Here is a 23,020-nt window from a genome sequence, read left to right as displayed (position 1 = left end):
TGAAAAGTTCATTCCACATTGTTTTTAATCAAAGTTGCAAGTTTTGTTCCAAATCAGATGGCAGTTAGTCATTCCTAATGTCGTTGGTATTACAAAGTTGTATCACATTTTTATGCTGAATACAATTAAAGCAGACCAACAAAAATACTAATTGATTGTATAAGAAAAATAGGAATGATTTATGTTTCATCATTTCAGCTATAGCTGACATATTGTTGGAAGGTGAAGCTTAAAAAATGATCATGAATCACTCCTTACATATTCTTCAATTACAGCAAAATATCAGCTTTTTGATTTCTACTGCACATATAACCCTGTTATGCTTGGGTATACATATGTGCATAAAGTTTTTGAATTTAGTTAAGTTGTTCAAAAGCAGAACTGAAGAATGTGGTTCAGAATCCCTGCAACTGCTGTCTTGAGGTTAAAGACAAAAAGTTGTTCACAGGCATCAAGAAACAGGAGTCACAGAATTAGAAGCAGCATTCTGGGGAATTAAAAAGAGTAGAAACTGAGAGATATTACATTCTAAGGCATATCTTATTTGAAAAGTTTTTCTAATGGGAGTGACAGTACTATCACAAGAAAATGTCTGGAGGCAAAGCTGGTAGGCAGCTTTGCCTCCAGACATTTCTGTACAGTAAGTATTGATTTTTTTTTAAAAAGGAGTCCACTGACAATGATAGGAAAGGTGAACGATGAGTAATAAAATCACATCACCGCTAGTCAATTGTGATCTTAAAGCATTCAAGCTTGGGCAAAAGTGCAGATAACATCTCAGGTGAGCAATCATTCAAAATAATTAATACATATTTACCACAGCTGCTTTATAACCAGACAAGATTTCAAACATTGTGATTCTCTGAAATTAAAATCTTTTCCTCATAAATTTAATTTGTAAATAATGACATCTGAATGTTCAAAATGTAATTTCTTCTGCTAAAAGCAGATATTAAATGTCAAAACATGGTCAATAAACATTTGGCAATCTTCTAAGTATGACACTGTGCAACATGGAGATGGAATAATGGAGAATATTACGCAATAGAAAGTATATTTGGACAAAAGCTATTAGGTAGTGCTTACTTCACTTTATGAAAGTTCACCAACTTTTTTTTGAACAGGACACTTGCACCTAACAGGATTCTTAAGTCAATCAAAACAATGGTTCTCTCCATAATTTATCTTCATCTGTATGCTTAAAATCTTAACTAGTTATCTACATATAAACAACCACTTTAAGCTACTACTAGATTAAGGAAATAACCATAACAAATGAGACAAATTCTTTAAAATTTTGGCTGCAAAATCCAAGAACACATTCTAAAAGGTTCTAATACCAGATTGGTGTGATAAAACCTTTTACCTGTATGTGCTTGTTTCATAAAATGATTCTACAATTCTGAACAGTTTTTTTATGTCACTTCTGTACACTTGAAAAAAATGTGAGAACATTTAAATGCTCTATTGCTTTGCTCTACTGAATGGTAGAGTGGTTTTACATCATTTTACAGCAGCACTCTAAATTTACAGAGCCAATGGAAGCATATTCTGCAAAGCTATAGTTTCTGCAGATGAATTACATGAATACATTTCTCAGAACAGAAGTAGCAACAACCCAATAAAATTGAGCTCGGGTTTTGTTATCCAAGAAACGTCATCTTCCTTCAAATTTTTCATCAGTTAAAGAAGAATTGATGTACTTTTTTTTCCCCCAAAATAAGCCAGTCCTTTTCCTGTATATGCTAGATACAACACAATTTGCCATTGAGGAATAAAACACAAAGCAATTTGTTTACAGAAAAGTTGACTGCAGTGGGTAAGACAAAGCCATGCAAATGATAGGGAAGCATGGCAACCAATGTACACACTGATGAGATATCAGATTTAACATTAAAGAATTTTAGGAGTCTGACATCGAATAGCAATGCCAAATGTACTAATAAGCATTGTATTCTATTATCGATGCTTATTGTTGCTTGTAGAATAGCACAGACCACTGAAGTTTTGAAGTTGGCCCAAAATGTATACAAAAGATACACTCCAATTCACAGACGGGTTTGTGCCTCAGGGACATATATTTCAATACTATCTGCGCTCTCTGTTGCAGAGTTCTGCCGTACAGACGCAGCTCGCTTAGCTGCCATTAATCGCTTGCGAGCTTCCTGGCGTTGCTTGTCAGCTGAATCTGTCAGTTTCTCACGATTTAAAGGAGTTTTAGCCTTTGCTGGTTTCTTTGGCACTGGAGGAGGCAGCTTTTTCTCTTCCTTGGGAGAATGAGGGAGAAAAGTTGCAAATATTAGAAAAGGTGCAATTAACTAAATCAAGACAACAGTTTGGCATGTATGATTCTTGCATCGATAAGCTGTGCTTGAATGTGTTTACGAACCATTTGCCTCAATTCTTAGACTCAGTTGCCGAGTGAAGTACTGGAATCAGCAATATTTAAAAAAAATCAATACCACGGAAAGCCAAATTTCCAAGAGCCATTTCCAAATGCACTCTTTGTAATAATCAAACCTCTTCTAAATTTCAAGTAAGATTGGAGGATTACCAATATCAAAGGCAAAAGTAATAAAGATACACCTCCAATTTCAGGTGAGACTAGGTGTGCAATAACTCTTATCACCCTTCAGAGCTTCCACAGCCAGTGGAATCTCTGAAACATGTGGAAATTGTACATGAGGGAAAAACTGGTTTCACATCATCTATTATGACATATTGATAAGTCTGATATTGATGCAAGCAGTTTTAACTTTGTGCAGATGATCGATTCACTGTGTTCAACCCCAACAGAACTATAGAGTGTCCATTCCAGCTCTGGGAGTCTCACTTGGCTTTGAGAATAAGAAGATCAGGCTTGGAAATAGACTGCATTTTCATGATAACTTTTTTGTGCCTCAAATCTTTTTAAAATGTCTGATACAGAAATAAAAATGAAAAAGGTGTGGGAAGATTTGAGGTTGTTGAGCTTTTGTATTTCTGACAATGCCATTGACAGGAAATATCAGCTCTACCACAGGAACTACATGGTCTGAAAAGTGATTTTTGCTTTTAGTACAGTAACAGTTTTCATTTCAAAAGAATGAAACTTTTGTAAAGTTAAAAACCAGGAGCATGGGAGTAATCATGACACTGATCATTGTTTCTGCTGAAAGTTATTTAACAGGTGATATATCACTTCTGCAAATCAACTGTCTAGTATGAGCAACTTTTGTGCAAGGACAACTAAAATTGATGCTTCAAATGAACCTGAAATATTCATGTGTTTTCAAATTCACATTGCAGATTAAAGTATAAAAAGAGAAATTAAATGTTTATGGATTATTTAATTGTCTCTGCAAATGATTTAGCCAACATACAATATATTCAACCAGAAAAATTATTGAATGATTGTTAGCTGTGGCCTGGCATCAGTAATGAAAAAGACATTGCTTTCTTATTAATCCTTAGTTGACTAAACTCTCAGCTGTGCGAGAACCGACTCACAGTGCATTCTAATATGATGTCCTTGTGGTGCCATGGTATAATGTTTGCTGGTTAATGGCAATTTTCTTGGTGAATACTTATCGGCAACATGCAAAAAGTTTCATCATTTCACCATCATTCTCAGGTCATTCACACTGCCAACTTAGCCAATTTAAAGATAATTAATCTTACAAATCTCATCATCCCTTGCCATGAAAATTAGTGAGCTCCACAGAACAAATTAAATTCAAGTGTACATCTTAAATTTCAATTTCCACAGAACAGCATCTGCTATATAAAAAAGTCATCTGTGAACTTGTACCTTTCCTTGGCGTATTTCTACAAATAAAACTCTCTCTATACTAGCATAGAATACAACTGGCTTCAAAATGTTGTATCATTAATTCATTGCTGCTCCCTATATTCTTAGATAAAACTTCAACTTACCTTCTTTTCTGGCATTTCAATGAGTTGCCAGTCATTTGCCTTGAGATGATACAGTTCATCAAATTTCAAGCTAATATCTTCAATGGAAAGCTGCAACATATCCCAAAAACCAGCTAAATCTTGTGCAGTAGGTCGTGGGTTTGCATTTGGGTTCTACAATATCAAACAGAAAGAAGATGCCAATTCTGAGAAATGTATAATTACTATTTCTCTCCTCATTCCCAATTAATATTAGAATCTGTTTTAGTCAGAAAGAAATCAGTAGCAACATTGTAACTCTGCAGCATTTAGAAGAAATAATTCAAGCAAATTTGCCTCTCTAGCCAGTGACAATGTCACCAAGTACGAGAGAGCGAGAGAGAGAGAGAGAATTCCTTTACACAGGCTTTTGGAGCACAGCATGATTTGGCACAAAGTGATGGAGTCACAGACCAGGACCATTACATTTTCAATTAAAATACTGAGGTTAGCAGTGGAGACATTACTATCACCATGTTTCCAGAAAATATGCAGGGAATCCATCCTGATCTTTCTAACCCAGATCAGATTTGCAGACTCAGGAATTTGTCGAAGTGCTAGTGCTGCTGTAGTGCCTGGTTTCATTTACTTTGCTCATACAGCAATCAAATTTGCTCAGAAGCCTTTTGATTTGAATTGAGAAATTGTATTTCAAGTGATCATGTATAATGGGCAATCCAATCAATCCCACAGGTAAAATTAACAATTGTTTAAAATTCCTCTTCTTCCACAGTTTGCAGAGCAATCAATCCTCCACAGAAATAGTATTCAGTTTTTTTAAAAATTAGAACTGCTAAAATGACAGAGCAGGGCTGCTTTACCCATATCAAAACAAACTCAAAGCATTTGCAATGTAACAACAGAAAATACCTTGCACTCGGCAAAAATCCCCAAAGGTTAGCAAAAATGGCTTATAATGAATTTCTCATGATGAATGAATTAGTGTAACTACAGAAACATCTAATCTGACTAATCTAATATCCTCCAGAGAAATATCATCAAGCAGGGCCCATCTTGGAAGTAGAGGGATCTAGCTATTTACATATTTCCAGAAGCTAGCTGGAACAATAGTGAGTGAAGCTGAAGTACAGTAAGTGTCCTGTAGGGGTCACCTAATATACTTAAAACAGGTCACTGGATGCAGCTTTACATTTTAAAAAGGTAAAGAAAAGCATAAATGTAATGAGACATCGTTCACTGCAGGAATGAGAAACAGTTCAGTCTCAGTTGTTCTATTGCTCAGACTTAGTTTTAATCATCTTAGGAATAGTGAGCCTCGTTCACCAGAGTACCAAACACATGGCATTGCAGAGCACTGAAGGGCAATCAGCTTATCAAATCTATATTGGTCATCGTCACTACCTGATAATTCTGCCTTTGACCCTCAGGATGCTTTCTTTTTCTTGTGCTTGTTCATTTACTAAATATTAGATATTGCACATTGATTTCATGACATATTCCTGTGTGTGTAAATAAAAATGCTGGATTCTCTTTGGTTATGGAAATATAATTAACATTGCTGGAGCCTCTCTTGATGGACACAACAATTTGGTTCCGTTGACCGTGTGTAACATGACAAAGAAAACCATTAACATCCATCAAACATCATATTTTTGAACTGATGGAACCTCCTTCCAAAGATTTACCTGGAATATTCAATACTTCCAGGAAAAAAAGTACAAGATACAAAGAAAGGGTTTCTAGCTATGAATCCAAAATTCAAAGAGGAATTCTGAAAAACAGCAATAGACTCAAACCTCATTAATTTAGAAGTAATTAAAGGAAATAGAGCAAATATTCAGCTGTTAGACTGGCAAGAATAAGACATGCCAATTGAAGGGGGAACCTAGTCTCTAAACATGACAATGAAGGACCATTAAAGTAAGATTTATTAGAGACTCCTGTAAAAAAAAACTAATTTTTGCATTCAAAACAGAAAATTCAGGAAAGAAAAATCTCTCTGCTGTTTACATTTGGAGATCATCAACAGATAGATTTTATTATATTAAGTGAATAAAGAAAACTGGATCTTCATGTTCTTAATGTAAGCAAATGTGATGTCATCCACTTGGACCCCAAAAATGATAAAACAGTAAACCTAAATGGTGAAAACTTAACAGATGAGACGAAAAGGAAACTGTACAGTCTTCGGCAGGTATAGAAAATAATCCAAGGGTAATGGAATGCCAGACTTTATATCTGTGACTAAAATAAACACGGGAGCAAGTTATCCTGCAGGTGGACAAAGTTGGACATGGTTACATCACAACTAGAATACTGTGGACACCACCAGGCACTATAACTTTGGAAAAGTATATTTGCTTTGGAGGAAGTGAAGTGTAGACATCAAATACTGGTATTTGAAGTCTAAGGATCAACTGAGGAGGAGTTTATACCATGCAAAGTTGTATTCCATTCACATTTCTCTCATCCCCTCTCCTACCATTCAGAATAAGGATTGGAACCCCCTTGTCATCACCCTACACCACACAAGCCTCCACATTCAATGGCTCAGCATTTTTAATTTTCACTACTATCAATGAGATGCCACCACCAGATATCATCCCTATCCCTTTCACCATTCCAAGAGGGACTGTTCCCTCCACAACTTCCTGGCATACACTTCCATCTTCAACATTCATTCCCCTTCTCACGTACCTTCCCATGCAACTGCAAGAGATGCAACACTGACCCTTCTAACTCTTCCCTTCCCACCATTCTGGGACCCAAACATTTCTTCCAGGCGAAGCAACAATTCACTTGTGCTTCTTTCAGTTTGGGTCTACTGCATTCAGTGCTTACAATGTGGCCTTCTCTACATTGGTGAAAACACAGATTGGGCAACTACTTTCCGGAAATATTTTCCTTCAGTCTGTAAGGGTTAAACTTCATTTCAACTCTCCATCCCACACCCACTCAGACCTCTGTCTTTGGCCACTTGCATTCTTTCAGCAAAGCTGACTTGGCACGTTACAACAATGAGTTCAACAATACCACAACAACAATTGAATTTACCAACAGAAAATGTTGGAAATACTCAGTAGGTCAGGCATCATCTGTGGAGATAGAAACTTAAAAACTTTAAGGTCAGAACTGGGAGAGAGAAAACAGGTTAGTTTTAAGGTTGCAGAGAAAGGAGTTGAGAGATGAGTGGAACAGAAGGATCATCTCTGATAGGGTGAGACCAAATAACCTAATGTGGCAGTTAAGTAGCAGTTGAAATCAGATTAAGCTTTTTTGTCTGGACTATGAGTTGCTAATGAAAGACTGTGGCATAAACCCAGCAGGCCAGACAATAGCAAAAAACTAAGGCAAAATAACGAGGCTGAAATGGCCAGTTCTGATAGAGAAAGAACGAATGGGTTACTTAAAGTTGGAGAATTCAAGGCTGCAACAGACCCAGACAGAAAAGGAGATATTATAGTCATACAGCACAGATACCAGCCCATCCTGTCCATGGCGATCTTCGTACCCATCTACATTAATCCTTTTTACAAGCACTTGGTAATTCAAGTGCTTGTCTAGATATTTAAATATTATTAGTTGCTGCCTCCATTACCCTCTCAGGCAGTGCATTTCAAACTCCACCCTCAGAGCAAAAAGAATTCCTCCTTATTTCCTCTCTAAAGATCTGCTTTAGACAAGTCAGCTGCAGTTAACAAGCCCCCAGCACCCTCCCTCACCTGGCACCACCAACCATTTGTGTTACTCAGTCTGTGTCTTCACCCAAACTCACACATTTCCTTTGTTCTTTACAATCTTTGCTTTTTCTCAACTTTAATTATTAATTTTCATTTTCTATTAACACTGATATGCTTTTGTTAACTAAAGCTATGAAGGAATTGGGAGGCAAAGGCAGCTCATGGAGTTAGATACAGATCACATCAGAGATGAGCTACAATCTTATCAAACTACAGAAAAGAACCATCGCAAAGGGGGGCAATCAGCCCAGTCCTGGCCCAAGGTCAGTTCTCACATTGATCACAAACCCAATGAAATCATAAACTTAAAGTGGCAGCTAATTTACTTAAAAGAATTACCTACACAATTCAATATTTGTATTTTTCCCAATGCCATTTAATATACATAGAAATAGACTTGTCAAAGTTCAATTCTGGTACATTTAAAATATAACAGTTTTAAATGTTAGGCAGACATGTATGCCCAATAATTTCTATTAATAACTTGGTTTCTTCAGCAAGTTCCATAACTTCAGAATACACCAATGTTATAGGAACTGATAGAAGCTCAACAATTTATTGAATATGATGCCAAAATTAGATTCTGATTGCTTCTGCTTTTTGCCTATCTTTCCTCTCTTGAATCCTTTAAATCCAGCTTTTGGTTCCGCCATTGTACCAAAACAGCTGTCAAAGTCACTAATGAAATTCAATGTGGTTGAGATAAATCTATTCCTTCTCATCTGCTGGCTTCAATAGTTGACAGCACCATCTTCCTCAAATACCACTGATCCAACTGGGTTGTTCCCTTCTTATCCACCCAGTTGTAACCAGAGAATTACTTTTCTTACTGTAGTTTCCCTCAGGCCCTCATCGAGCTCATCCATGAAACTCATTTTCTGCTCCCTTGATCTCTTTCTCACTATACAAAGAACCATCAAATTTCCTTGCAAGATCCATGATTACCGATGCTGTAAATGGTTCCCTCTCTTCAGATACTTTCTGCTCTACTTTAGAATTACCTATCTAAAACAAAATAAAGCAACCACTGTCCTTACCAACCTCATCTAAGTTCTTGTTGTTCTGACAATCAAACACCTTCCCCACAATTTCCTGCTTGAATTTCTCCAACTTGATACTAATTGTAATAAATAAGACAAACTTTCTGGGGCAGTGAAGCAGCATTATGCACAAGATATGGAGGAAATTTATTTTTAAATGATCCATTAACCAAAACAAACAATAACCCTATGATATACTGTATAAACTAGGAGAAGCTGACAATACCATTCTCAGAGAAAGAAACGAAATGTCACAAGTAATTCTGCATACACCAGCAGCGATTTCCTCACTTGCTCTCCAGAAGGCGATATTAAAATTGGAATGCTTCCAGAAGAGTTTAAGTTTTGTGACTTGTTCAATGGGCCATATAGGAATTGTCATTCAAGTGGCCATAGAGAAATTGTCAATGGGCTCTTCTTCAATAGGAAAGAAAATCCCATTCAGATCACCCTACAAACTACATATTCAATATCCAAGTGGCAATTAAAATGAGAATCCATGCCCATTTACCCTCATTTTTGTCTTGGGGGTGATAGAGGAGAAATTCCCTCGGCTTTCAGATAAGATTAGTTAATTTAACAAAGAACATAAATTTTCCTACTTGGTGTGGAATATAAGAAATGGAATTTATGCACAGGAACATCCATCACAAATATAAAAGTTTAGAACATGCCATTGCTGATAACACCTTCTAAAGTAAATATTGTAACTGTCAGACCATTAGGCACTCTATCCTATGCTTGGCAATTAGAAAACATGCCAGTTATTACCATTAACTTATTCATGATAAGTAAGATGTATATACCAGATTCTGCTCGCAGAGACCGTGGAACTGCTGTAATTTCTGAGACATCAAAAGCTGTGCACTTCCCACTGCACTTCGGATTTTTCCTAGGACTGAAGGGAAAAAAGTGATTTTCCATTTGCAAAGCAAACTATATTCTGAATCATATCAAAATATTTTTTTTAAATCAGATGAGATAAAAGAAAACTCTGCACAAAGTTCAAGGCAGAAAATCAACAACTAAATCAAAGAATGAAAATTAATGTAACACCCTCACTTGAAGCCACCTACTTGTTCCCTTTCAACATCTGAAGACCAGTCACCAAATTCTGTTGTTCTACCTACCTTCTATTCTACATAGCTTCCTGTTACGTTCCTTTCAAATATACATTAAAATACTAAATATCTTCCTGTCACTTCCTGCAACGTGTTAAGAGGATGAAAACAGCTAGAGTAGTTCCAGAAATACTCTTCATTTCTCCAGCTAGAAGTTCTGCGCCCTATGCTTAAGACCCTGAAGGCATCACCTACTTCAAGGATAGAGGTGACACTGATCCAGCTTCCTTCTAGAGAAAGTGAACAGAGTTGTAAGTCAGCTGAACCAAATAATGTTTAATGGTATAGTATAAGAGTAAGCAAACAACAATACATCAGCACTGAAATAACATTGCCAGTACTACATCAACGCCATCTGGGAATTATCTTCTTGACAAGTGTATAATTATGACTAACTATATCTAAATTTTTTGAAATTACTGTCTAATATCAATTACTCTGAAGAATACTTAATTATTTGGAGGGGGGATAAAATCTAACGTGCATTTATTTACAAAATTCTGGATTCAAGCTTACAGTGCCAGTACATGAATATGGAAAATATATACACTCTTGTACTTTATGCAGTGAGAAAATTAAGTTCTTTAAGATATTTCAATTGACAAAATATATATTTTAAAAGATAGATTTTAAAATATATAATTTATCTATATATCTATATTTAACTATATCTATATTTAAAATATAGATTCTTAAAATATAGAATTTACGAAAAGAGCCTAAATTTCCAATTTTGTTGTTACCACATCAGTGTAAATATTCACTTTGTAAGACTGATATAACATACCAAAAAAGAAACAAATTACAAACTGTACATCTTCAGAAAAGAAAATCAGGCTTTACGAAAATTATTTTAGGTAGTTATTTGTGAAACGAGCCAAAAGCATTTTGATGAAAAGACCAACTGCATTCCCCACTGAATAAAGGCCAAACATACTTAAGCAGATTTACCAACTGGTGTTTTTTTTAAATTTAGTAGTGACATTTGCAATAAGCATTTAAATACACAGATCAGACAGTCAGTAGGATTCACAAAAGTCTAACAGTTAGGATGAAAAATTCTGATTTAAGCCATATCTCCTTTTCTCCTATAAGTGCACACCCTGCCATGTTACAGTTGTATAAACATAGACCATCATTCAATAAATTATACAAGTATTTACTTTACAGTCATACTCTGTCAGAGAATGTCAATAGATATATACAGCAAGAGAGGCAGTGTCTCATCCTAAGTCCCAAGGAAAAGAGGGGAGAAAGAGCTGGCAGCTCACTTTACAGACCAATAATGATAGCTCTGGTCGCTTCTAGTGCTCGTAAGCCAATTTAATCATACCTTGCTCATCTGTATCATACAGATATGCATTAGAGAAGGCTGGCTAAGCACTGGGGAAATGATATTTATATATAAAATATGGTCTTTGGCAGGTTATTTATTTACTTAACTCTGCCATGAAGTGTAATTAGGCCTGGTAACTGACCAGAGGACAAATAGTTTGAGGGGAAGACCAACTGTCAAATTTCAGAGGTTAGAGACAAGGGCTCATTCCTCTCCATCTCAGAACCTTAGTTATCAAAAATTTGCAGTGAAAGCATCTTGTCCAGGCATGCACAAGTATAGAACCACCTTAAATGCTCATTCCAAAGTGGTCTTTGCTTGATCTAATTGAGAAACATGCTTAGCAGGATGTTTTATTCATATGATTTATATGCTCCTTGATTACTGCACCTTGGGATAGGAGAAACTTTCCCTCAGTCAAGCCCCACGTCCTCTTCCCCTTACCATTTTCCTTGTTTAAAACAAAAACTTAAAAGGGCATCAAAGAGATGACAAAGAAGTTATAGAATAGAATGAGATCAAGACCATACTTCCAGTTTTATTTAATTTTAAAACAAACCAAGGACCTGAAGTGAATTCTAATAATGGAGGGAAAATAATATTTTTGTTTTATTGTACCTTCTTCAGATAGATTATTTTCTTTGGTTTCTTTCTCCATTTGATGGCACCATCCTTCCATTCTTTCTTTCTCTGCTTGCAACAGTTTCAAGAACCAGTAGCCATCCCGACGACATGAAGCAGCATGAACTGGTTCGACGGGGAGATTGTTAGCAGATTCTAACCACGGTTCTGGCGGTGGTAAAGAGGATGGATCTAGGGCTGGGTCTAAGTTATCACTATAAGCAAAAGCTTTATTTTTTGTCTGGGAGCCTTTCGCATGCTGCCGTACAGGAGGTTCGGTGTTTGAGACATTATGATGCTGGGTTGAATCAGAAAATTGATTGCTTTTGTCCTGGGATCCAGCAGTAAAATTACTACATTCCTGTGTATCAGAGTCAGTTTCTTGTTTTGACGTCATGCTGCTGGAGCGGCTTAAACTGTTTTAAGGAGACAAAAGTTTAGAATTACCGAGCTACTCCTTTTAATGAGCCACCTACAAGCTGAAATGCAAGTTAATTTCGCAGGCAAATGACTGGAAAAAAGTGTTATAATCACTATGAAATATCACCCAAAGATACAAGGATACCATAAGCAGATGTACTTACTCATCATAAAATACACAGATATCACTACAAGGGTCTGCATTAGTATTTTCTTTAACCCTCAAAATAACAGAAAAGCCACTCCACAAAAAAAGGGGCCATTTGGCCCATCATGTTCATACCAGTTTATAAGGAGGTACTCAGCCCAATCCCAACTTCCCTCCAGACCAAGGATCTTTAGGTACACATCCAACACAACGTGGCGATGGCTTCTGCTCTACCAATCTCCTAGGCAGTGTGTTCCAAAGCCCTATGGCTCTCTGGATGAAATTTTCCTCAATTCCCTCCAGTCCTTCTACTAATCACTTTAAAATTGCTTAAAAGCTTGACCAGCTGAGTTCTGCTGGCATTCTGTTATCTGTTCTTTCGTTCCATACTTTGGCTAATAAAGGAAAGCACCACTTATTAACCATCTTCTTGACCTGTCCCACTACCTTTAAGGATCCATGGCTTCGAAGGTCCTTCTGTTCCTACACACACCTCAGTATTCGCTGACTTACTGTCTATTTCACTGCACTGTCACATCTTCCCAAATGCATCAGCTCCCCCAGATTAAATTCCATTTGCCACTTTTCTGCCCGAATGTTCAGACCATCCCGCAATCTAAACCACAGTCAACCACAGGGCATGGATATATTGGGCCAAAGAGCCCATTTCCATGCTGTACTACTCTAAGTCTAAAGTATTAATAAGTACTTCTACAGAGCAAAACACTGAGCACCAAGCCCTAAGGAACCCCAATGAAACCAGCATTCCTGTCATAAATATCCCTGTGGCACCATTATGTTGTGCTTCCTGCCACAAACAATTTTGGATCTAATTTGCCACTCTCCCTTGGACCTGATTGGTTTTTACTTTTAAGACAAGTCTGTCACCTGAGACCTTGTCAAAAACAGTGCTAAAATCCATGTAGACAACATCAAAAGCATCTCTCATTGTCCCTCCTTGTTACCCCTAAAGACTCAATCAAGTTCGTCAAACATGACCATCCTTTAACAAATCCATGCTCATTGCCCTTGATTAATCTAAGTGAAAATTTCTTCTTTTCCTCAGTTGATTCAATAAGTTTGCCCACCACTGAAATTCAACCAACTGGCTGGCACTTCAAAGATGAATCCTTCCTTTTTTAAACAACAGTACAATATTGGCATCCTCCTGTAGAAATGGAGAATTGAAAATTAATGGGCAGTGCCTCCATTATTTCCTTCCTTACTGCTTTTCATAGTCTAGCATTTAGTTCATCCAGGCTTGGTTATTTGTCTACTTTCACAATGCTAAATCCCTTAATACTTCTACTAGGATTTACCAATCCAATATTTCACGCTGTTTCTCGGTAAGTACAAGTTGACTTTGTCATACCCTTATAAGAAACAATAGATATTATTTCATATTTTGTATTTCCTTACAACACAAAAGGCCATTCAGCCCACTAAATTTATGCTGGCTCTCAAACACATTCCCTCAATTATTAGACCTGTAAACTATTCTCCCACACATGCCCATTAACACTCCCCTGAAACTTCTACCATCCACTTACACAAGGCTTAATTTAATATGGGCAAATAGCCTAACAGTCAGCATATTTTTGGGATATAGGAAGAATACCATTCCCCCCCACCTTCTCAGAACACGCAGGAGAAACCCATGTAGTTACAGAGTACATACAAACTCCGCACATACAGAACCAAATGTCAGAATCAAACTTGGGTCGATGGGGCTTATTCAGCTGACGCTACCTCCAATGCCATGCATAAAGGGATGGTAGGTAAAAAGGAAAATCTCCAATCTCAGAATGTTCAATGTTACACAAATTACCATTTTCTCAAGTGCAAGGGAAGCCATGTCACGATTACATCTTAATTGGGTCAGTAAATGGCTCTCTTAACAGTGTCATTTGATCATGCAGAGAGCCACTGTACATGGGGTCCATATAGAACAACAGTATAGATTCAGTTACTTGAGCAACGGGGGGGGTATCATTGACACAAAACAAAGGAGCAAAGCAAAATAATGCTTTCAGCCTTCACAACCAAATTCAAACAAAGAAAACGGCAATGGGACTCTATAAAGAACCTAGTTAAAGCCAGGTTTCAATCTACGAAAGTATCTGACGGATCAAGAACATCAGGATTTTTGCAATAAGTTAATAAGTTCAGGTATTTGTGCAGCACGTAGCTTCAAGAGGAATTTTCTGTGCATGGCACCGCATGAAACTTTGTCAGATAAACCATGTCAGATAGTAATACATGGAGATCCAAACTATAATTCACTTACTCATGTCTTGAGTGGAGGATTCATCCAGGGCTTTGCAGGATTTAAAATATGGTGGAGGTATTTTATTAAGAACCTTATGAAAAATCACACAAGGTATAACGGAAGCACTTAAGTGGAGTTTAAAATTCACACACTTTTCCAATCTATGAGATAACAATATCTTATTTTGATATGAAGATGGGGCAAACATTGAAATCAGAAGCTCATGTTAATACTGTTCCAAAGATAGCTTTCAACCTGGTCTTTCAACAAAATAGTCATACTACTCAATGCTTGTGCAGATTATAAGCACACTCAATACCAACAGGTGCATTCTTCCTGCAAGGTTTACTCCAAAGTGAAATTACTGGGGCAGAGAAGAGTTATTACGCTTCCCATTCCTCAGGTTGATTGATGTGGGTTGCAGCACATAGCTCACAGCCTGATGAAAGTGAAATGACAGAGCAAATGTCAATGAACTAGGACCATTCATCTTGTCACATGCTGAATTTTAATACCATAAAATCTTGCTGGGAATTTGGCCCAAAGTTTTATGTTTCAGTCAACTAATTTTTTAAGAAGTTGTGATAGAATAAGACTCGAAACTTGAAAGTTGTTCCACTCTGAACCACTTAATTTCATCTATCCTTGTGGTTACCTTTTCATTTTCTTATTTTTGATAGCACTTGCAAAGTAGCTGAGTGGCACAGCTGTTAGTATTGTGCTGCACAGCTCCATAGGTCTGGGTTCGGGCCTGACCAAGAGTGCCATCTCTGTACAGTTTGCACATTCTGCATGGGTTTCCCCTGGATGCTCAGGTTTTCACCCACTTTAAAGATGTGCTGCTAGGGAGGATAATTGGCTACTTTAAACTACCCCTACTGGAGGTAGGTGGCAGAATAATCAGAAGGAAGGTGATGAAAATGAATAGGATACAAGGTAATGAGTAGGGGAATAGGATTGACGCAAATGTTCTGACAGCTGGCACAGACTCGATGAGCCAAATGGCTTCCTTTTCTGTTGTGGGAAGAAAATGAAAAAAGCTACTAGAAGGGGAGTTAGAAAGGCCAAGTTAAATACGCTGTAGTTTTCATAGAAACCATCTGTTGTCTTGGAAGGCAAGCAACATTGTCAAAAATCCAACAGCATGTGTAAATAACTGAATTTATAACTGTAAATTTCTGAAAGTGTGTAATTTTTACAACTTTACTGTGTTATGCAACAAGGCAATGAACATTAATTATGACTTTAAACTTTCAGTCCTAATACAATCACTTTACATGGATACCTTATAAAGCAAATTTATAATAGCAGAAACAAAAAGAAAAAAAATGCATTCTCAAACATGTATAAACAGAATATTTCTAGACTACTGCACAGTGCAAGCAGAGGTCCAATGACAGTAGGTCAATCGGGAAGAGAGGTAGAAAGTGCAGAAACAGTGGAGATTTTAAAAAAATGTTAAATCAATTCATTTAGATGAACAGATTTCACTCACTGCCACTCGTCTTCCACTTGTATTCCAATGGACTGGAACTTGTTGATCAGTTGAGAATCTTGTTCTTTAATTAAGTTCGGGGAACAGTCAACCTAAAAAAAAATTACTATATGTGAATGACGAACAACAGTCAACATTTGTCCATTCCATTTTTCCTACAATTATGTTCTATGTATTAGAACAATGTAATTTTGTAATAATTGAGGATCTCTTTGTATCAATATTTTTGTTTGGATTTTTATAGACAAATATCACAGTTGTTATTTTTTACTACGTAGATCCTGTTAGAATAACTAGATTTGCACAGTTAAAATAGAATTATTAACAGTGAACAATGCTGGCAGAGAGTAGCATGACAAAAAAAGCACAACATTCAATACCTACTTTAATAATAATGCTACAAACATTCAACAGGAGATACAGCATATGTGAAAAGAGAAACAGATTTTGTGTGTCAGACTGAAGACCCCTTGTCTGAACTGCTTTTGATAACCCTTTGTCTTCAACCTGAAACGTTAACTTTGTTTCCCTTCCCCCACATGTTGCCCCAATTGGCTGAATGTTTCCAGCATTTTCATCTTTTATTTCAGATTTCCAGCATCTGATTTCAATAGCCGCTTCTTGGAAGCTTATATTTGGATAATTATGATGCAGGTATAGTTAAAAATAATGCATACTTACAATACTGTGGGAAAATAAACAGACAAAATTTGCATGGTGTACAATTGTTGCCAATAAAAGATTCTTTTGAAGCACTACCTTTCACGACCATAATGAAAACTAGAGGCCAGGTAAAGATTTGAGAGTGAGGATAAGAAAGAACAGAGATCATTTGGACTGCATAGCTTCTCAAAAGATAATAGGTTTAAAAAAAATGCCCCATTGCTCTTACTTGGTAGTTAGTATGGAAGGCAAATAAGGAAGGAAAAATGCAAGAAAAAAGATGGATGCTGAAAATAATAAGATTTGCTCTATATTGTTCTTTTAAGACCAGCAGGAAATAAATTTTGGTATACTGAGATCTTTGGCACAAAAGATAATTAACACCAAAGGCAAACAACTTGAATGGGAAACCCTGCAAAAATAATCAACGTGCATCAATTAAAATCAACATGCTGTTTGAACTGATCTGCGAAGAAAATGCTTACAATACTGTTTTATCTCAGATTGCCGATCTTCAAGTAAATGGACGCTGAAAACGTATGTTGTAGGACAAGTCTGTTTGGAGTCAAATTCCGGTTAAATTACACATTATAATTCAAATTTACCAAGAGACCTTTATTTTTAAATCAAGTCACCATAGGACATTTATGTACTTATCATAGTGCCAATTTTTACATTGATGCACATCTATAACCTCTTTGTACTGATCAAACAGCAGCATTATTACTCTACTAAAACAAAGTACCATCTGGTTCCCTGAGTCTAAACTTGACAACATTCCATAAAGATACAGGTTCTTGTTCAGAGAAGAGTGATATTACTGGCCTGGTGCTAAAGATGAGAGTGATTTCTTGTATATTTGGCTCTTTGCAATTAATAACCAGAATCAAACATCTAAATGGTACCTCAGGTTTTTCCAATTAATTTATTGAAGTTTTCAAACTGTATTCAAATTTTTGAACTCACATTAACAAGGCCAAAATCTTCAATCCTGGCACCAATGGGGAATTCAAGACTGGATATGGGATTAGAAACAAAAAAAAAGACACTGTGGCAGAAATGGAGCAGCAAGAGTGTCTTGTACACCCAGGCAGGAAGGAAGCACTCAAACAATGAAAGCTCGAAAATCTGCATGGGGATGCGTTGGCTTGAGATACTTTCTACATAATAACTTATGTCAAGAATAAGTAGATTCACCCATTTAAACAAGTAATAAAAATATTAACTTAATATACATTCCTAAGAAACAGCTGTTATCGAAAGAGTAAAAAAACTAGAATAAACATCAAACAGAAATAAAATGCCTTGACATTTTATACTTTGTGGTTTCCACAATGTCCTTCTCAGAGAAACTAAAATTATACAAGAAATAGTTTAAATGCCTGTAATGTAACATTTGTGGCAGACAAGTACAGGAACAGGCATGTACGAGGGCTATATATCTGAAAGAATTTAAATCAAGAATGTCTTGCACTGTAAATTATATTGCTAACCACCCATTTACTTGAAGATAGGAAAATATGAAATAAAACAGCGTTGCCAGCATTTTCTTTGCAGATCAGGTAACAAGAGGGATTGATAGGACAAAGTTCCCCGACTTCATCCCTCCCCCTACTCTCTCTGCAACTTAACTTCTCTCCTTCCTAGTTCTAATGAAAGGTCTTTAACTCTGTTTCCTGATATGCTGAATGCTTCAGCATTTTCTCTTTTTATTACTTATTTACTTGGTTTAGCTGCTTAGTGCACAGCTTGAAAACACCATTCTGAACATGCAGAAAGAAATCCAGTACTGCAGTTCTAACCTGCAAAATATCCATCAGGAATTACCTGTATTCCAATAGAAGAAAGCTTTCTTTTTGGGGGAGTTTCCAACTTTGGATCCTCACTGATGAGTGATCCCTTTTCAGTTGTCACTGTAGCATTTCGATGTTGGCTCTCTGACTGTTCACGAACCGGAGCACTGACACTTCCTGTTTTAGTACTGTTCAGAGCTCTGGCACTATCCAAGCTGTCTGAAGAATTGCTGAGACCAGATTGACTGTTGATGTCACTCTTGTGGTCCTGATTGTCAAGGTATGTGTCTTGTGCCGATTCTGTACTGCTCTGGACTGTAACTGAAATAAATGGTTTAGATGTGGTTCGCGGTGGAACTGGTGGAGGAGTCTTCTTATAAGTGGTTATACACGATGACACTAGAAAGTGAAGAGGGGAAACAAAAGAAAAAATTTAACAGAATTTTATAATGGCATATCACTAAACAAGTAATTATTCTTCTGGAGAATCTCATGTCTTCTCATTTATTTCTAAATGGTGGTATATTTTGAATTGGAACAACATACAGAAAAATGCAGGTAATGTATAATGAGTTTGTAATTTGTTAAGAAGTCAGACAGAAAGGGCAATGCTCTTTAACTGGAGGGAAATGAAAATGAATGTCTAAGTTTACAGATAATTTCTATTTTGAAGGCACATTAAGTAGAAAGGAGAATCAAAAAAGGAACAAACAAGTTAACACATAACTAAGCAAAAAAAAAGGTGATAGGTAGATTTCGTAGTCGGAAGACAAAAGAGACTGCAGATGCTGGAAACGGGAACAAAGAACATAATGCTGGAAGAACTCAGCAAGTCAAGCAGCATCTGTGGAGGCAAAAGGTTTAAGTTGACGTTTCAGGTTGAAGCCCTGCTTCAGGACCATATCAGAATCAGATTTTGTGGAGGCACGACAGGTGTTTTATGCGAAGGGTGGGGGGGTGGTAAGGGATCCACTCTCTTTGGAGTAGGTAAGAGTTCATATTGAAATAGGGAGAGACTAAAGGATGTGCAAGAGTAAAAGGATTTGAGGGTCAAGGTACACTAATCACTAATGGTTAGTGTATAGGTACAAAAACAATTAAAATGATTAATGGAATTTGGCCTACAAAAATAGGCTTTGGTTGGGGTATAACACAGATTCCTTTGAATAAAACCAGGACTACAATGGGCTTAAATTCAAAATACAGATTGCCTGAACTTGAATTCTACCGTCTTGAGTTTACAAGTTTGATAATTGATCTAATCAAAGCATTCTAAATAATAAAACAACTATGACAGTACAAATACAAATGAACTACTTCCACTGGTAGTTGAACAAGTATAAGGATTATCATCGCTAAAATTAGAGGTAGACCATTTAAAGCTTATCAGGCAGCACTTTCTTCTACACAAAGCGTACTAAGAATCTGGAGTCCTCACTTCCAGTGACTGTGGATATTTGGTCAATTTAAATTTTTATTGATACAAACCATTGTATTTTTGTTAAGCTTGTGAAGAAAATTTGGCTAAACAGAATTGAGTAACAGATCAGGCGTGATCCAAATGAACAGCAGAAAAGGTCAAGGATTGAATCAGTTTCCTACAATTCCAAAAGCTAAAACTTGGGCCTTCAGAATGAATGAAATTGTTGTGGTTTTTATTGAAAATAATCTTGACCATCAAACTTCAGGTACAGTAAAACACACAAGCAGTATTAACCACCTGAACCTTGAACATATAAGTTATATAAGTCAGCAATGAAATTTGTTACAAGAGAATTCTCTTTGATAGTACTTGCATACAGGCCACTGTTTTTTTTAATTCAAAGCGAATCAATATTAGGGGAAATAATATTCATTCAAATCCATAAATCCTTGCACTCTCAGAGTGAATGACCCCTTAATTTTAAGATTTGTCTCCTTATTCAGAGGGACTGTATGCAAATCAGCCTGGTTATTTTACAGGATGTGATAACAATCCTGTTGGGAGATGTCTGACCAGACAGTTCCAAATAATGTAAACCACAAAGCTAAATCAGTTACTTATATGGGTGTAATTCAAGGTGTATCAATTATATTTAATTACTTGTCTAAAGAGTAAGGTCACTACAAAATCTGAAGGATCACAGTTAAGGAACTGGTTGGTTTTGCCTCATCTATGGTTGACAACATCCAAGAGGAAAATAACTCATCAATTACTTTTCACAACAAAAAAAAGAGCAGATTAATATAGTGGAAATACTACACAACCATAATCTACAGGACTGACTACACTTAATAGGTGGCTGCTTCTTCAAAATTCTCAGCCAATAATTGCATGTTGGAATATTTACACATAAGCATTGTATATAATGCGTGGATGTACAAGTGATTTTTGAAGTGCTCTGTTCATTCATGGAACTAATGAGCAAGTGCTAGGTTTTAAACCTACAGGAATTGCAAATGCACCTGGCTATGACTTACAAGAATAGCTTCTCTCACCAGTCAATCTATCTCCAGAAACTCAGCAGAAAGCCACATGTTGGTACAGTGAATTATTGGCATAGAAAGTACTTTTTACACAGACAGTGGTGGGTGCCTGGAATGCGCTGCCAGGGGTGGCAGTGGAGGAAAAATATGACAGAGGCATTTAAGAGACTCTTAGATAGGCCATGAATGTGCAGAGAATGAAGGGATATGGACATTGTGTCGGCAGGAGGGATTAGTTTAGTTAGGCATTTAATTACTTGTTTAATTAGGTCAGCACAACATCATGGGCCAAAAGGGCTTGTTCCTGTGCTGTGCTGTTCTATAAATGACTGCCATCTTTCCAGGTCACTGTCAGTATTTTGGTGTGAATTTCCAAGAAGTTCCTCCTCAAAACTACTCAATCTCATTTGCTACTTTGCACACTTAAGATTCAAATAAGCAAAGCTGGAATTCCAAAAAGAAACAATTACACTCTCATGGGTATCCTGTCCATTCTATTCCTAAGACCATAAGAAATAGGAGAAGACCATTTGGGCCCTTGAACTTGGCCCAACATCCAAGATGTAGGCTTTTCCTACTTCCCTCAACTTCATTGTCCCCACCTTCTCTCCATCATCTTTAATCATCAACTGATTAAAAAGCTACCTCAGCTTTGAATATATCCAAGGATTCAGCCTGAAGAGTTTTCTGGGACAAGGAATTACAAAAACAGTGAACACTTTTAAAGAAAATTTTCCTCATCTCAGCCTTAAATAGGCACCCCCTTGATTCTGGATTGATGTCCTCTGGCCATAGTCTCTCTTACACAGAAAAACATCCTGGCATTTACCCTGTCAGGCTCCCTAAGGATCTTAAGTTTCAATAAGATCACATCATTCTTCTAAACGCCAATAAGCAGAGACCCAAATTGTTCATCCTTTCCTCAGACAATCCCTCCTCCATAGCCAGGATCATCCAAGTGAACTTTCTCTGAACTATCTCCAAGATAATGTATCCTTCCTCAAAAAGAGGATAAAACTGTTCACTGTACTCTAAATGTGGTCTCACTAGTTCCTGTTCAATTGTACTAAGACCTCCCTGCTTTAAAACCCAATTTTTCCCAAAGCATTAATAATAACTTCTCTCAGTCTATCCCAATTTCTTCAGTGCAAGATAAAAGTTAAAAACTGGGCCCCCATTCAGTAGTAAACCAGAAAACAATTTTTCGCACAAAATAAACCTAGCAGAAAACTGGAATTCTCATTCATCAAAAAGCTGTGGACGTGGTGTGAACTGAAATTTCCAAATCTGTGATCAATAATCTAATCAAACAATAAAAATCAATCCAGGATGGAGGGCCAAGAATTGTGGTACTAAATGACCATCATCTAACTTTATAGATGGATAGACTCTTAGGGTTGAAAGGCTTAAATTAGTGACTATAATCCAGAATAGCACATCATAGATGAAAGTAGAAAGGTCACTGCAGTATAGATGACAATTCCCAACTATTATGGCTAACAAATGTTTATACATCATGTATCAATCAAGTTGTACAGCAGTTATGATGCATTCTCTAACAGCAGAAGTATTATCCTCAAACTGGTGTAGTTTTAGGGCTTAAATAGGATGGTGACAAAAACAGCAACAATAGTTTCATTTTGAATTTCTGACAGACAATACAACCAGAAACACAGAACATTATCACCTTGAAAACAAAAACAGTTTTTTCAAAAAAAAAGCTATTGGAATAAAATATTGAAAATAAAAATGCAACACAAACCATAAAATTCAGTTTCATATAAAATAAAGCTGTACAGAGCTTGTGCAACACGGAATTACATTTTATTGAAAACATACCAATTATCCCAATGTGAAAACCAGCAGTTTTAGAAAACATTCCACAGATTTCAGTAGAGCAGTTATTGTAGATACAGTAAATAAACACTTTTTTTATTGCCACTGAAACACTTATGAAAATGAGTTTAAATTACAGGCATATAAAGTTGTGTGTACATATGTTTCAAAAACAAAT

At 36.6% G+C, this 23,020-nt stretch overlaps 1 protein-coding gene across 9 annotated transcripts in view; it reads right to left on the bottom strand.

Annotated features, from left to right (window-relative positions):
• Positions 1–1,071: 1,071 nt before the first annotated feature.
• LOC127578703 (disks large-associated protein 4-like) overlaps positions 1,072–23,020 on the bottom strand; it is a 435,166-nt gene continuing 413,217 nt past the window's right edge. For all 9 annotated transcript variants that reach the window (XM_052031016.1, XM_052031018.1, XM_052031017.1 and 6 more), the window contains 6 exons: positions 18,575–18,939; positions 16,085–16,176; positions 11,750–12,168; positions 9,481–9,572; positions 3,916–4,068; positions 1,072–2,267 (listed from right to left, as the gene is read on the bottom strand). In XM_052031016.1, coding sequence (XP_051886976.1) covers positions 2,049–2,267; positions 3,916–4,068; positions 9,481–9,572; positions 11,750–12,168; positions 16,085–16,176; positions 18,575–18,939 — 1,340 coding nt within the window. In that variant the 3' untranslated portion in view covers positions 1,072–2,048. The remainder of the gene's footprint in view (positions 2,268–3,915; positions 4,069–9,480; positions 9,573–11,749; positions 12,169–16,084; positions 16,177–18,574; positions 18,940–23,020) is intronic.

Source organism: Pristis pectinata, chromosome 16, assembly GCF_009764475.1.
Source record: "Pristis pectinata isolate sPriPec2 chromosome 16, sPriPec2.1.pri, whole genome shotgun sequence".
Classification (NCBI taxonomy): Eukaryota; Metazoa; Chordata; class Chondrichthyes; order Rhinopristiformes; family Pristidae; genus Pristis; species Pristis pectinata.
The sequence above is the reverse complement of the archived record's forward strand: the minus strand, read 5'-3'. Positions and strand labels throughout refer to the sequence as shown.